General features: G+C 41.9%; 1 protein-coding gene across 2 annotated transcripts in view; it reads left to right on the top strand.

The window, feature by feature from the left end:
• RYK (receptor like tyrosine kinase) overlaps positions 1-15873 on the top strand; it is a 59266-nt gene that overhangs the window by 10793 nt on the left and 32600 nt on the right. For both annotated transcript variants that reach the window (XM_065639928.1, XM_065639927.1), the window contains exons 2-6: positions 6430-6551; positions 8261-8360; positions 9479-9613; positions 10834-10890; positions 11538-11682. In XM_065639928.1, the coding sequence (XP_065496000.1) occupies positions 6430-6551; positions 8261-8360; positions 9479-9613; positions 10834-10890; positions 11538-11682 (559 nt within the window). The remainder of the gene's footprint in view (positions 1-6429; positions 6552-8260; positions 8361-9478; positions 9614-10833; positions 10891-11537; positions 11683-15873) is intronic.

Below are 15873 nucleotides of genomic sequence, written 5' to 3'. Positions count from 1 at the left end.
CTATTCAACAATCAAGGAAGAAACGTTTCTAAGCAGAAAGTAGAAAGTGCATTAGTGAGTACTGATGGATTCGTGTCTGCTGAATATGTCTTGCAAGCTTGACGCTGGACAACACCCTTTGATGTTCTCTAGCACTGGTGTTTTGAGAGCGAAAAGCTATTTCTTCGTCATCTCTATGTTACTTAAGATTTAACTTCTTTTTTTTTTCCCTTGTGCTATTTTTCATCAGTCATCTTTTCCAGACGCTCACGGCCTGTAAGACATTTAAAAGCAAGTATTTCAGCCCAAATTCCTGAGCAGCAGCTCTAACCGGCAGACTGTAGCGTTGTGGAAAAATAGAGTAAAAAAATGCAAGTAGAAGGCTATAATCTTACTTGTTTTATTAAAGGAGAGTTCACTTCGTTGTATATACTGGATATATACAGATAGGATATAAGAAATCTTTTTTGTATGTGTATTTTCAGATGCTTCATATTACATGTCCAATAGCTTGCTGTTTTCTAAATCAAACTGATCCATGTGGATCAGTTTGTATTTGATTTGCGCTTTTTTTTTTTTAAAACTCCCAGCTGTAGTTTTAGCCCCGTGTAAGCTGATTATTGAACTAATTAAATACATTCAAACTAAGAAGGCTTGCTCTGGGAAAGACTTCCCTCTAACCTGATAAAATAAAGTTTCAGTAGTCAAGAGCTGATTTTTTAATTCTTCAGCCCTGTTTTCTTCTGCTTAGGCTGATGGTGTGAAAATAGAAGAATTTTTCCAGCACGCTGTTGCAAAAAGAAAAGGAAAGCTTAGGGTTTAAAGTCAGTCTTTCAGACTTATGCTGCACTTGTAATGAAAGGGAAGTGGCAAGAAAAAAAAATAGGATGGTGGCGAAGGGATGTTGAAGCGTCAGGTTTGTATTCTTTCCCGTGGATGTTCACCCAGATGAGCCGCTCAGGAGCAGAGACGTCGTTCTCTAGAGCACGTAAACCTCTGAACAAATAGAATATTTATATAAAGATAATGACTTGTTTGACTGTAACTCTTGTCAGTGGATTTGTTTCAGTGGCTGTGAGTCAGGAGCGGCTCTGGTGATTCGATGTCGCACCGCAGAGACTTCTCAGCTGCTTATGAAGAAACACTTCCAAATTACAGAATAGTGTATTAAGAAAACAGACACTAATTTCAGTCATTTCTGGACACAGGAGTGTGCCAGAGGGTTGGGTATGCAGCTGGAGAGCCAATTATGTCAACCATCATTAGCAGATTGCTATTAGGCTCGGGCTAATATCCATATTGCAGCAAGCAGTATTTCGATACGAGCAACCTCATCTCACTCTTACATTGCACGTTCGTTCTTGGGTTTTAGCCATAACCTTCCGGAATTACGTTGTGATGATTTGAAGACTGTTACCCGGGGCAACAGACACCTAAATAGTGTTGTCTTTAGGAAAAATTTGTTACTACTAGTGTATGTTTTAGGATAGATTTGCTTCATAAGAATAAAATCAAATTTTTCCCATGCTGATAGCGGCAGGTTTCTTTCATATATTGTGCTTAAAAAGAAAAAATAATGGAAGCTAGGCTGCATTTACACAGGAACATTTGAAAAGAAGTGTTTTGTTAGGCTGCCAGGCTGACATGATCCAATTTTGTCATGAACGCTCGGGCCGCTCGGCATCTTTTGCGTTTGGGAGTGAAAATGAGCCTCTCCCCTTCCTTTCGGAGCTTCTTCAGATGTTTTGTTATGTTAAACAGTGCAAAGAATGACAGACTTTCTCTATGGCGCTGCTTAAATTTACCTTTTTTGTTTGCGTTCAATTGGAATTCATTCTTTCAAGTTTGTGCCCAAGGGTGGGAGGTACAAAGATGTGGATGCTAATAATGAGATTTTAGGGCTTCCCTGGGTAAAAGGGCGGCGTTTCTGCCTTAAAATCAAAGCGAAGTGTTGGTCTTACTGTTTCCACAAGGGTTGGTTGAAGTTGGTCAAGTCCAAGAGATGAGAAACTGGATCGTTTGGTATTGTGCACTGTCTGCGCACGGACTTGTTTAAAGAGCTTCGCCAAAGCAAAACTGCAGCCCATGTTGTAAAACCCTTCATCGTTGATCACCAATATACTGGTAGAAGCGTTTCCGAAAAGCTGCTTTTCCTCTTCTGCACTTTGTGTAACTTAACCAGTTTTTGGTATTTCTTTGTAAGGTTCTCCACCCCTTTCTTTAAGTTTTGCTGCTTTGCCCAGAAAATGATTATTGAAGAACTTCCCGTTTTCTCTAGCTGTTTGTAATGCTTTTCTTCTAGAGCCACCTATTTTCTCCTTCTATGATCCCGTACATGCCGTAAAACATCATATAGCGATTTGGGTTTGTTCCAGGAGCCCGCGCTTGTGTGTTTTCCCTGCTCAAAGGTGATAAAAGTGTTCAATGCCTTACGAGGAACCTGACATCTTCAGAATTGCATTCTCTCTCCCCTCGGTCTGTAGGTTTTAGTGTAATACTTTAGTAGTTTTCCCACATGTTACAGATTTAGTAAACGAGCCTTTTTTGTACCTTCTTTTCCCCAGCACCCTTCTATTTAGACTGATGACATCTGATGCAGCTGCTGGGTTTGAAAGAGATTAATAATAATAATAATAATAATAAAAATCGAGGTTGCTGGTTTGGGCTGTATAATGACAGTGACTTGCTTAATTTGATATCATCTTTCAAAGCTGCTTTTGCCTACAGCATGTTTTGAACAAAAGCCTGGACTAAGGTAAGGTAATAGTGCTATTTTAGTATAAGCTCTAAGTGCTGCTGCAGTCTTGCCCTTCACGTGGGGGGCTCCTGAGCATCCTCCTTAATTCAGGGAGTTAAACTTATTGAGACGTGTTCCTTCACTTTTTGTTGTTATCCTCTGCTTTAGTGGTTTTCCAGCTTGACTCCCTGAACTTGGCTTGCTGAGTGTTTAAATAAGGAGTGTTGCAAGGCAGGTGTAAATGTGCAAGCGTGAAGAAAAAAGGTGAAATGCAGAATTAAAGCAATTCTGTGAGACTCAAACTGTCGTGGTAATGGAGCCTGGTGTGTTTTTCTGCAAACTCCTTATGCGTTTTACTCCAGAGAGAGTTAATAATAGCACTTAAATCGCTCTGGAAATCGAAGCAATGAGGCAGCACAGGTGTGTAAAAAGGTTCATAGGTAACAAGGAACAAAGTCTCTGAACAGAGGTCGCTCCCAGTGAGCTGATCTGAACCCGTTTGTCGTTTCACCGACGCTTGTCGTTGTCCTCTTGATCCAAACTTGCGGGAAGAGCTTGAGAAGACCATACGCTTATCTTGGCTAAAACAGACTCGTTGTGGAAACCTGGGGTCCACCCGCTGCGGAGCTCTTGAGCAATTTCTGGGGGAAATTTTCTCTTAAGTGAAAGACTCGCAAAAAGGGAGGAAGCCCAGCAGTGCAGCGAGCAAAGCGACTGGCAGGTTCAACTGCAATTTTTTGGTGTGTTTTACTGGCCCGATTGAGAGAAATTATAGAGACAAAGTGCTTCAGGAATTGAGGATTGGGGCAGGGGAGCCAGCAAGGGAATGAGAAATTAGGAATGGGAAGATGGTCTGGAAGCAAAGCTTAGGAAAATTGGATTTTGTCTGTAGTTCACTCGTGGGAAAAGATGAGCTATAGGGGAGATGTTTTAATTATTGATAAAAGGAAAAAAAATACCTTAGGGTGTTGAAACACTGACATTTCCCAAGTAGGTATCTATCGGTTTCCAGGGTTTGTGACAGCGTTTATCCAAATTCATAGAAGAAAACAAAAAATCTAGAGGATCTACTGGCAAAGTGTCTCTGTGTGTTTGCTTCAGGTTTTAGATTAGTTTTCTGTGGACCCCTGGTAGAAACAGGACATTAAACCAGGCGATCTTCTGCCTCTTTTTATGAGTTCAGCGCTATACTACAAAACCTCCTAAATTATTTTTACCTGCCGGCCTTTTAATGAGAGCGTAATATTCTGAAGCAATAAAACCTGACGTTGATTCTCACGCTGCTCTTAACACGAAGCTGTTTACATTTATAAAATTAGCATCACCTATTAGTGTGTAGCTTTGTATGGCGGCACAGGCATTAAAACATTAGTGGTCTCTGTAATTGAATTACCCAGGGTTGCGCCACCATTCAAGCTTAAAGGTTTGATTAATCTTCTGGAAGGTAATCTGGTTTTGTACAACGTTGGATATTATTGTATGTCAAGATATTTATGCTTGGCAGCTTCAATTAGGATTGCCTTTAATGTTGGTTTTATAAAGGCCGGTTGTAACAGGCAATTTTATTACTGGGTACTCGTTCATTTTCTATGACCAGTTTCTCTACAAAGCTTGTATTAAATTAAGGGCTATCACCTTGAAAATCTCAGCGTGACAAGTTCTGAAACTGTTTTCATGAACCTCTAATCCTTGGTGTGACTATCAGCAAAAGGTTTTCTTTGTTCCAAAAGCGGCTTCGTTGTTTCACCTGCTAATCCTTTTGTCCTCCTCATTTTTTTGTTTTTAATAACTTGTACTTACTGGATTTGATTTAAATACTTCAGTAAGTTCATGCCTGTAAATCTTCCCGTCTTTTCGACTGGATCTAATGGCAAATGTCTCATAGTTGTGAGCTCTTCTCCACACTCTTTTTTAAAAATCTGAGGTAGGTTTCATTTGTAAACATGTACACATGTAAAAATTACCTGGGCAAGCTACTTTGGAAGTTTTTTCTTCATGCTTTGGAAGTTTTATTTCAGTTCAAGATATGTGTCTGTTTCCCCGCCCTGTTCTGTTCATTGCTGTGTTTTCTGCACTCGCCATTTATTCTCGAGCGGAAATAAGGCCAAATTGGAGAAGAAAGGTTTAACTTCTTAATTTTATTTATTTTCACACTGTCTCAGGCTGATTACGTTCAGCATGTAAGGAATCACCTGCCTCTTCTTCTGCCCAAAATCTAGTTCGAGAGTGTTTCTCCCTGGGCTGTTCTGTTGATTTTCACCCATCCAGTCTCTCGGGTTCTCATCCTCATCACCCCCCAGTATCTGTCATTCTATACTCTTGAGTTTTGATTGAGTTTCAGGACACTAATGAGCCAGCAGGGAATAAAAGTGGTTAACAGCAACCAGAATGAAAGAGGAATGTCTTGGCTACATTTCTATATCTTGTGAAAACAAGGTGGATTAAGTCAAATTCGGGAATAAGAGAATGCTTATCACTTTGCACTGGTCTGTGCCGAGTTTTTGCACTAAGTGGGAAGAATTTTTTCTTTTAAGCTAATTTCCCCTTTCTTCAAATGCAGCTTGACTACCCAGTTCAATAGTTAGTTTTTTTTCTCTCAAAAAACCTCAATCCTTTCATGATTCCCTAGATTCTTGGAATAACTTCAGGATGCCTGAAACTCTTGGAGTCAAGGTCTCTCCGGTTTGACTTTCTAGCCGTAATAAAAATAACTCCATTATTTACGTTCCTGGTTGCACACTGAATATTTCACTTGAACTCTGCGTGGAGCATGTGCTCCTATCTGATTTACCTAGTTGTTCTTTTAGCGTGTCGATATATTGCTGAGCCTGGATGGTGTTTAATTGGGAGCGATGGGAGAAAAGCCGCACGAGACAAGACAAAATGGTATTGATTCCGAATACAGGGTGGTTTTGTCCTGAGGATACGGACCTGAGATTAATTGTACAGCTGCAGGGAAGGGGGTTAACTTCTAATGTTTGTTTTACCAATAATTGCTGATGACACTCGGGGTCCTGCCCTGTGTTCCATGTGACCTTGGAACGCGTGCAGTATTTTTAATATCAGAGTGTGCGTCTTATTTAAGAAAATGCATTTTAGTGCTCTGGAATAGTTTTGTGGGTCTTTCAATTCTTTAGGTTTATTAAAATGTCCAGAAAGCAAAGGGTCGGTATAAAATATTAGTAGTATTTGGTGGACAAATGTCATTCCTCGTCTCACTACGTGCTTCGTGTTATGATCTAATTACCTTGAAGTCAATTCCATAGCGCTTACGTGTCTCGGGCTCAAGAAATGAGCTTTTCCAGGAGAAAAATACCGAGCTGATAACCCAAAGCAGTTTGTTTTGAGCGTACACAGTCGTAAATAAGAGCAAAACTGGACCCGTGATTCCCAGAAGCAGAGCGGGTATGTTTAGGAGGGTCTGTAATTACTCTTGGAGGACTGTGTGAAAAGCCGTGTTTCCTTCCGTTATGTTCCAACTTGTTAATTAGGCTGTGGCATCACTCTGAAATTGCTGCTTTGTAAGAATTTGAAGCGCTCTTGTAAACACTGAAACACATCAGCCCTGATCTCCAAACCTGCAATTGGATTTATGGACTTGAGGAACTATTTGCTTAACCATTTGAATCCAAGTGGAGCTGAGAGGTGTTGGTCCCCGTGTGTTACCGCTGGTCCTGTTCTTCCCCGCCTCACTCTTTTCTTTCTCGTCACAGGGCTCGATGCGGAGTTGTCTTACGTGAGGAACGATGTGGTTAATCACTACGCGTTGTCCTTCAATCTCTTGATACCCAGCGAGACCAACAACCTCCACTTCAGCTGGCATGCGAAATCCAAGGTGAGCAGGCACGACTTCTGTGTTCGAGTGCTTGAGACACCATCTATATTGCTGGTAAAGACCCACTATTATAATTAAATGACTTTTTTCTTTCCAGAAATTACCGTATGCTAGGTGCAGACGAATTATTTATGTGATTGCGGGCAATAAGTTAAGATTGTAGGTAACCAGACTGTTCCTTTCTTCTTTTAGAAAGGTCAAAACCACTTCTTTTGATGTATTTTACACTTCTGGCAAGCTACATGTGTGTATATTACAAGCTACTCGCTGTGGAATCTCGTCTGGTGGTGCTTTGAACACACCAAAGGGGCAGCCGTGAACTGAATCCTCTGGAAATCAAATGTAGAGCAGTTGTATCTTAGAGATTTCTAGAAACATATGTTTGGAGATAATGAGAACGTGTAAAAGTAGCATCTAGCGTGTTATTACTAAGCAGCAATTAAATGGAAAGGAATTTTTATTTTACTTAATCACCGCGACTGGAGCATGCAGCAACAGCTGTCATAAAGATTGCATGTGCTCTTACATTTTTGAAGGATTTCCAGGTACTTAATAATATATTTTTGTGTCTGAAATGATCTGTTTAGTCTCTGCCAGATGCTTATTCATTTTATTTTTTTTAAACTTGAGCGATGGTTATTGTTCTGCCCTTAAATAGGAAAGACTGCAGTAGGAACAGTAACATTTAACAACTCCACCAATGCAATTTCTGGAGATTCCTTCAGCCGGTGTTGTTCTTTTGAGGTGTAACTTATTATGCGATGTGAATTTTGGCTTGCAATGGCGTCTGGTACAGGCAGCTCAGTCACTTGCCATTCAAGTAGGACCTTTGAGTTTCCTTGTTACTACTCCAGCCATGAGCCACCTGGACAACTATCCCTGCCCTGAGTTTCCTTGGGCCTGTGACTTTAAATAAGAATTTTTGGGCTCATGTAGCCCTTTTGCCTTTCCCATGATTGCACCACTTGACGTCTTCTGTGCCAGCTTTGTGGGACGGGTGTAGTGCAGTTTATAGGAGCTCAGAAACTGTGTTATGTTTCTACCCTTGGCATCGTGGCTGAAAAATCAATTGATAACATAAATGCATCCTGTTATGTTTGAGAAAGAAGAAAAAGAGAAATGAATAGGGCAAACAAAGTCAAACTTAATTCATTCAACTGAGTGTGGATGAATTTCCAACAGGAGCTTATGACTTAGTTACAATAGGTCCTGTACTTTTTTTGAATGGATATTTGCAAAATCAGCTTCTAAGTGGAAAGAAAATCTTGCCTATAGTTGAATAAGCTGTTTGTAAGCAATTTTGGCAGGGTAGTTTATAAAACTGACTAGAGGAAGGAGAATTTTTTGAATTCCTGTGGTTTTAACAAACTGGCTTTTGAACAGGTAAGTTTAAAACTATCAGCAAGTGAGATTTGTGGTTTGTTTTGCTTTTCGATACAGCACTTTAAATTCTGTCCCAAATTTTCAATAGTGATTTAAAGAGTGGCTTCTATTTTGGCTTTCTTAATTTGAACTGTCGCAAAAGTCTGATGTTTAGACTTCATGCAAGAAACTTTGAATTTGGGCACCTAGAATCACCAGTGTTATTTGAAAATAAGATGTTTTGTTTTGTTTAAATTTCAAGAAGAATCATGAAGAGGTACGTACCATTTCTTTTTACTGCTGTAGAGGTTTCTGATGCATTTCCCATCTCCCAACTCTTGTTGCAGGTTGAGTACAAACTGGGGTTCCAGGTGGACAATCCCATGGCCATGGCCATGCCCCAGGCCAACATTTCTCTCCAAGGAGAAGTTCCTCGCACCCTTTCAGGTAAACTCCCCACCCCAAAAAAGTGCTTGTAGTGTTGGTACTAATAATTCTTTCTGGTGGCGCTTTGTTTTTTCCAAAACGTGTGTAGCGTCGTGTAATTTTTCTCTATTAAACGTATGTTTACAGGCCTTCTACGACAGTTATGACATTGCTAAAATTGAGACTGTTAGTCTGAGAGTATTTTTTTATTCCCCCCTCATTTAGGGGAGGATAGAGATTTTCCTGCAAGGGAAACGTGATGTTTTTTATGTATATGCGCACACACAAGGTTCCCATTCAACAGGAATCATTAGCGATTGCATGGATTTGAAAATCCGTGCCTTTTAATTTCTCTAACCTATAGACATGACATCTCAAGATGTGTGGGAGTTGTTAATACATTCTGGTAAGTTTATACGTATTCAAAATAGTTCCCTTAGTTTTAAACTCCTCCATAGGATTTATACAAGAAACAATTTTATTTGTTTCGGGAAATGTGCAAGTGATCATCATTTCTTGCCCGTTCAGCTGGGGTTCCTTGTACTCTGTTAGATTTTTTTTCAAAGGGCAATAAAAAAATAAATTGATGTTTTGGTTTTGTACTGTAATTTTGTGAAAGCAGACACTAGGGAATTAGGCTCTGTTGGTCTAAATAATACTGGTATAAAAGCTAGAAAGTAAATAACATCATATTAGGTTAGGCTTTCATTCCAGTCAGATTTGCAGGGACCAAAATATTCAAACTTAACTGTTGCGAAAAAGGCTAATGTTACTAATGTTTGAAAAAGAGACAAGAAAAATGACACTTTCTGGTTTTCTGTGACAGTGGAGGTGTCTCTTGTGGCAGCAGCTTAACCCTAGAGCTAATGGTCACTTAGCCACAGATATTATGTGTTTTACTAATCTCTAAGCTTTTAAAATAACTTGCATAAATACATTTAAAATTTATGCCCTTTAATGCTTTAATAAGTTATCTGAAGTTACAAGGCATGAAGGCTAAACCAGCATTTCTTAATAGCAAGTTTTTTAAAAACGTATTTTAAAAACATTGTATAGAAAGACCCCTATTTAAATATTCTTTTACCACAATGTCTGCAAAGTGCTCAGATTGAATTGTAATGCCTGTTTTTTGTTTTCAGTGTTTCGTGTCGAACTCTCCTGCACTGGCAGACTCGACTCCGAGGTCACAATACTAATGCAGCTCAACTTGACAATAAATTCATCCAAAAACATCACAGTTTTAAATTTCAAACGAAGGAAAATGTGCTACAAAAGTAAGACATTAAGTTTTGAATATTGAAAAGGTTTTGGTGTTAATGTATGATAGGAAAAATGAGTGGGAAGGTGCATTGTCCATGAGTAACAGTCCCTCAGAGGGAATGTTGGAGAGGACGAGAAGAAACCAGGCAAAATTTTGCCTTTCGGAGACAAATGGGGACTTTTGATAAAAGCAAAAGCCGGTGGATGAATAATTTCCCCAAGTGTTCTGCGTTGACCGATCTTTTTAAATTTACAGCAAAAAGCATTTTCTCAGTTGTGCTTGGAAGAAAGAAATTGGTTTCCTCAAAACTACAGCACTCGGAATATTCACATTTTCTAAGATTTACCAACAAAATCTACTTGGTTTATAAGTTGTGATAAAATTGGCTATTTAGGGAATGCGAGTAGGTGTTAGTCTTTCAGATTTCGGGTACAAAATACTCTTGGTAGATAATGCAGGATTCAGAAATCCCAGATCGACTCTTTTGACTTGGGAATCTGCAAGCGCATTTTATTCTCGGATTGTTACTGTCTCCTGGTGCTGCTTCCTAGAAGTATCTTCATGGGCATCAGAAGAAAATTCCTTCATCACTTCTCTTGGGTGCGAACGTCCAAGGATGAACTTCTGGAAGTTGTGGGCAAAAGAGGCTTTTTAGCACGTGATACGTTCCTTGCATTGATGTTAGGGGAAGATCATTCTTAATTTGAAGTGTATCTCTTTTTCTGGTGATAATGAAGGTCTTGCTGATAATAATTTGAAGGAGACACCTTTTTTTTGGTGTGTGTTGAGTTGATCGGTACAGAGCATCTGGAGATTTCTGATTTAATTTAGTGCGTAAGTTAAAAATATGCAGGAACTTGCTGGCAGTTTTGCTCTAGGCATTTGTAGTAGTTCCTCCTAAAGTTTAAAAAAGGGAAGAAAAACAACAAAAAAAGGTGTTTTTTCAGATTTTTCCCTCCCCTGGGTTACATTTTCCCAAGTTTATCAGGCTGAACTGGCTGACCAAGGGGTTCAAGTGTGGCCTCAAAGGACTTCAGTGATGAAATATCCGACTTATGTGTCTAAAAGAAGAGTGATTTTTATTATACAATGGTTATATATTTAAAATGGAAATCTAGCTTGCCTATTTGGAAAAGCAGGTTTGTTTCTCCATAAATGAGGCAATCGACTTCCTGTGAAGGGCTACGCTAATTAATGTGCACCAAACTTAATGGTTTTTTCTCCCCTCTTTAGAGCTTGAACCAGAACTAAAATCCCCAGTGTCTGACAAGAACAGCAGCAAGGCTATCTGTGAGTAATTCTGAGCGTATAACTTACTTTGGGTGTAAAGAAATGAAAAAACTTGTGATATTCTGTGCTTCCACAGCATTCCCTATGAAAACACCCGCCAAGGTAGTCTGTTCTACAGCCAGGGTTTTAGTGGGTTTGATTTGTAATTCATTATTTTAACTGGAAATATATACTGGTGAAGAGGAAGAAAACCTATTCCAAGTCACCTAACAACTTTTTTTTAATGACATCTTGGGGGCTTTGGTTTCCCTACATGACTCTGATCTATTTCTTGACTTAAGGACCTGTCTGGTTTGCTGGTTTGACTTGTTGGTACTGAATGAATCAAACGAGGTGGTTTCTTTTACTCCTCTTCTAGCTGGAAATACTGACTGGCTGTGCCTCTGGGGCACCCAAAATGCGAACAATTTTGCCAAAATTGTTTTTTTGAAAGCAATGGATAATTTGGGGACATTGCTGTCGAGCTTTTCTTCAATAGGAACCTTCTTTTTGTCCTTCTGTGGCACTAGGGTGACAGGAAACATAGACGAGTCTGTGGACAGCAGCACTGCAGCCTGGGAACTAACAATATATATATAACAATATATGTTTTTTTAATTTTTTTTTTTTCGAGGGAGGTTCAATAACTTTCCACCTTTCTATTCCAGTCGATCCTGTAAACGCAGCTCCCACCACTTCCACCCGCGTGTTTTACATCAGCGTGGGCGTGTGCTGTGCCGTTATATTCCTGGTGGCAATAATATTGGCCGTCTTGCATCTCCACAGCATGAAAAGGATAGAGCTGGATGACAGGTACATATTCAAGCTTTTCATGTGTGGTTTTTGGGACACTTTTACCCAGATTTGTGGGAGTCCTGCTCTCAGGATGAATACTCTGTTAAATTGCAATTTCTGCCCTTGCTGTCAAGCTGTAACAGTTCCTGGGTGCGCGGAGTTGTGGTAAGTGCTGTGCTGCAGAAAAGGAGAAAAGTGAGGAAATTTTGGACAGAATCAACTCTACAGGGATTGTCAGGACTGAAGGAAAATTTGATAGATACTTAGGCACGCTGAAAATGTTCATTTTTTTACTGACTTCTGCAGGGGATTGGATTTCAGCTTTCTCTATTTGATTGATTTACCTCTTTGGCCTTAGGGTAAAGTGTGGGGATTGCAACTGGCTGGTTATAGAGCGGAAAACGTGCTGCTCTCCCAAATGTATTTTCAAGCCAGAAAAACCCAACTGGCACATGCACGTGAAAAGGGCTTGTAACGTGAACCGAGGGCAGCGCGCTCAGCTGAGCCAGGATTAAACACCGAGGCGGAAGGGAGGTTGCAAAAGCAGGTGGACCGAGGCTGTTTTGAAACAAAATACTGTGGCAAACAGTGGGGTTTGTGGGTGGTCACCCCGCTGAAAGGAGATCTCCAACACTTTCTGTTCCTGCCTGCAGAGTCGCTTTGTCTTTTCGTCTGGTTTTCTGTCTGTTCACCTGGTTTGTTTTCTGCCATTTATTCCTCTGGCGTCCCCAGATCACTTGGTTTTTGGGGGGGGTGTCGGTGTAGTAAGTAGTGATGGTTTCTCAGTGCCTGATTATCTAACCAAATGACTTCTCAGCTTTCCTCAGTTCGTGTCTGCTGAGGGTTTTTAATCAATAGAAGGTGTTAAAAGGACGTGCAGCTCACATTATTTCCGAAAGGAAAAGCATTATTCCATTTACAGAGTGTGTGAATAGTGTCATCTCGGAGTTTTTGAGACCGTCTCAGCCTAGCGCTGTGATCAAATGTCCTTTCGTCTGCTCCGTTGTACTCGATTTCTGTGGAGATACAGGCTGAAAACTCATCTAATCTTAATACTCTGTGGTTTGCAGGTATTAAAGAATTTGCCTTCTGGTAATTTCTGTGAAGTTTGTGCAGATAGTGGGGTTTCGTTCTTCAGAGAGCCGTCTGGTGACTTGTTTTTTGAGCCCAAAGGTGCCTGACCTGGCAAAACCTTGGGTGGGCTCCTGTGGTCAACTAGTGTCATAGCAAAAGTGTAAGAGGGGCAAAATTCGCTTGAAAATCAGAATCTGTGGAGTTCTGTTTTCCGAACGGGCAGCAAAGAGACTGCGAGGTGATATTTCAGTGTTTGGTCGAGAAATTGGTTCAGGATTGTAATACATTTTTAATTCTATCCTCAATGTTACGCGCTAGCGTTACGTATGATCAGTGACGGCTTGGCGTAGCCACCAGTCAAGGAACTCATAAGCGAAGAAACAACTTCTGAGTGAGTTTTGCAGAACAAGCTCAAAATCTTGCTGTGAAGGGGTTCTGAATCGAAGATGATAATGTCATTAGGGTTAACGACCTCCCAGGAGCAACAGAAGCTGCAAACCTCACTGCTGGTGCTCTTAATTTCAAACTCCAGAACTAAATAAAAAGGAGGAAGGTTGTTAAGTAGAAGCTGAAATCAGGCAGCTGAGTTTACCGGCTGCACGTGGGCTGTTCGAGAACATCGCGTTGAAAGTTCAGAGCAAATGCTCGCATACGTCCTATCAAAGGCACTTGAAAAAGTGCCAAAGAAAGTTGGCGTGGCTTAACAGCGGGGTAATGGGGGTTATTAAAAGCAAGAAGGCATCGTTCAGTAAGCTGCCATAGTATTGAAGTGAGAAAGCTCGTAAACATGAGCAAGTGAAACCTAAAATCAGAGTGAGGCCAACCTGAAAGGGAGTTTTTCAAACTCACAACGGGCATAAAGAGAATAATTCCTTTTTCAGACTCGCCTGCAGCAGGAAGCGAGCCACAGAAATCTGCAGGGCTGGGAGGTGATCGAGTTACAAAAGGAGTTTCCAGCCGTAGCAGGAGAGCGAAATGCAAGTTCCGCATCGGTTTTTAACGCAGTGACCATGCCAGGATGCGCCTTTCCAGGGAACTTGCATGGAGAGTGGATCTTATTGAAGCAGATTGTAGATGCGATAGTGCAGACAGTTAAAACAAGCAGTGATAAGTTGCCGTCACCAGAGAATATTCATTCAAAAACTCTAAAGGAAGTTGAAGTTGAGCAGTTAGACCGCTAACAGTAGCTTTTAGCCTTGTGCTAAAAACTGTGCTGGAACCATACACCTGGAAGACAGTGAGTTGGGAATAACTTTAAAAAAGGTTTCCAGGGAAGTCAAGGCCAGCTATAAATCAGTAAGCCTGATGGTTGTAGTGTGAGAATGTTTTCTAATTTCTTTCTATTCTAAAGAAAAAATGCAGTAGGTGCAGCTGGGATTATGGTATAATGGGGAAGAGTTGATTTGCCTGTTTTCTTCTTTAAAGGAAGTTTTGCTTCAAAACTAACAGCGGTCCTTGAGGGCATCACAAACCGCGTCTATAAATCCGACAGGGATGGCTGGCACTGCTCGGTCGGTGCTCGACAGCAGCCCAACAAGCAAATGGAACATTCATTGTTTGGCGAGACAGAGGGTTATACCCCAAAACAATCTCTTCTTTGTTCTCCCGATACAGTCAGCAGAAGTGGAAAAGCTTCTCAGTTTCAAAAAAGGGGGAGGATGTTTGTGTGTATATCAGGAAACGCAGGCGAGGAATGAACGGTGAGATGGATCATGAACTGGCTGGATGGCAGAGCTCAGAGAGTTGTGATCAACGGTGCAGAGTCTGGTTGGAGGTCTGTGATTCGTGGGGTTCCCCAGGGGTCAGCGCTGGGGCCAGTCCTGGTCAACCTGTTCATCGGTGACCTGGATGAACAGATGGAGTTGCACCCTCAGCCAGTTTGCTGATGGCACCGAACTGGGAGGAAGGGCTGACACCCCGGAGGCTGCGCTGCCATCCAGAGACCCAGACAGGCTGGACTGGGCAGAGAAGAACCTGATGAAGTTCAACAAGGGCAAGTGCAGGGTCCTGCACCTTGGGAGGAACAACCCCAGGTACCAGTACAGGTTGGGGGGACCTGCTGGCAAGCGGCTCTGCAGAGCAGGACCTGGGAGTTCTGGTGGACAACAGGGTGACCATGAGCTACCAATGTGCCCTTGTGGCCAAGAGGCCACACACCTGGTGTGTGTGAGGAAGAGTGTGACCGGCAGGTCGAGGGAGGTTGGAGGTTGTTCCTCCCCCTCTGCTCTGCCCTGGTGAGGCCACATCTGGAGTTTTGGGTCCAGTTCTGGGCTCCCCAGTTTAAGAAGGACAAGGAATTACTGGAGAGAGTCCAGCGGAGGGACACAAAGATGCTGAGGGGTCTGGAGCTTCTTTCTGATGAGGAGACACTGAGAGAGCTGGGGCTGTTGAGCTGGAGAAGAGAAGCTGAGAGGGATCTGATCAATGGGATCAATATCTCCGGGTGGGTGTCAGAGGATGGACCAGACTCTGCTCAGTGGTGCCCAGCGCCAGGGTGAGGGGCAACGGGCACAGACTGAAACCCAGGAGGGTCCATCAGAACATGAGGAGAAACTTCTTGGCTGGGAGGTGCCAGAGCCTGGACCAGGCTGCCCAGAGCGGGTGTGGAGTCTCCTTCTCTGGAGACATTCAAATCCGCCTGGCCCGACCTGTGTGATCTGCTCTGGTGACCCTGCGTGAGCAGGGGGGTTGCACTGGGGGGTCTCCAGAGGTCCCTTCAACCCAACCAGGCTGGATTCTGGGATTTGGGAGGGAGGTCGAAAAAGCTTCTTCCAGCCTATCCGAGCTAGTGACAGGTGCCTCCAAACTTTCTCACCTGCCCTTAGGCCTTTACAGCTACAACTCATTTTGTAGGATTTTTGTCTGCGAGGATAAGACAGAAAACATCCTGCTGCGGTTTAAGCCATGGTTTGCCTGTCTCTTGGATACCACATGCAGCTGTGGTCCTTCTACCTCAAGAAAATATCTCAAAAGCACATTTTAGGTGGCTTTGGAAGGGGGAAAAATCATCCGCAAAGAGAGGAATGACCAAGCAGAACAGGTACAGGGCAAAAAGCTGTTCGCCACAGTGGACTAGGGAATGTCTTTTCAATATTTGTTGCAGCACAGGAGCTAAAGGGCAGCATGTAGAACTAG

This window comes from Caloenas nicobarica, chromosome 8 (genome assembly GCF_036013445.1).
Source record: "Caloenas nicobarica isolate bCalNic1 chromosome 8, bCalNic1.hap1, whole genome shotgun sequence".
NCBI lineage: Eukaryota > Metazoa > Chordata > Aves > Columbiformes > Columbidae > Caloenas > Caloenas nicobarica.
The sequence above is the reverse complement of the archived record's forward strand: the minus strand, read 5'-3'. Positions and strand labels throughout refer to the sequence as shown.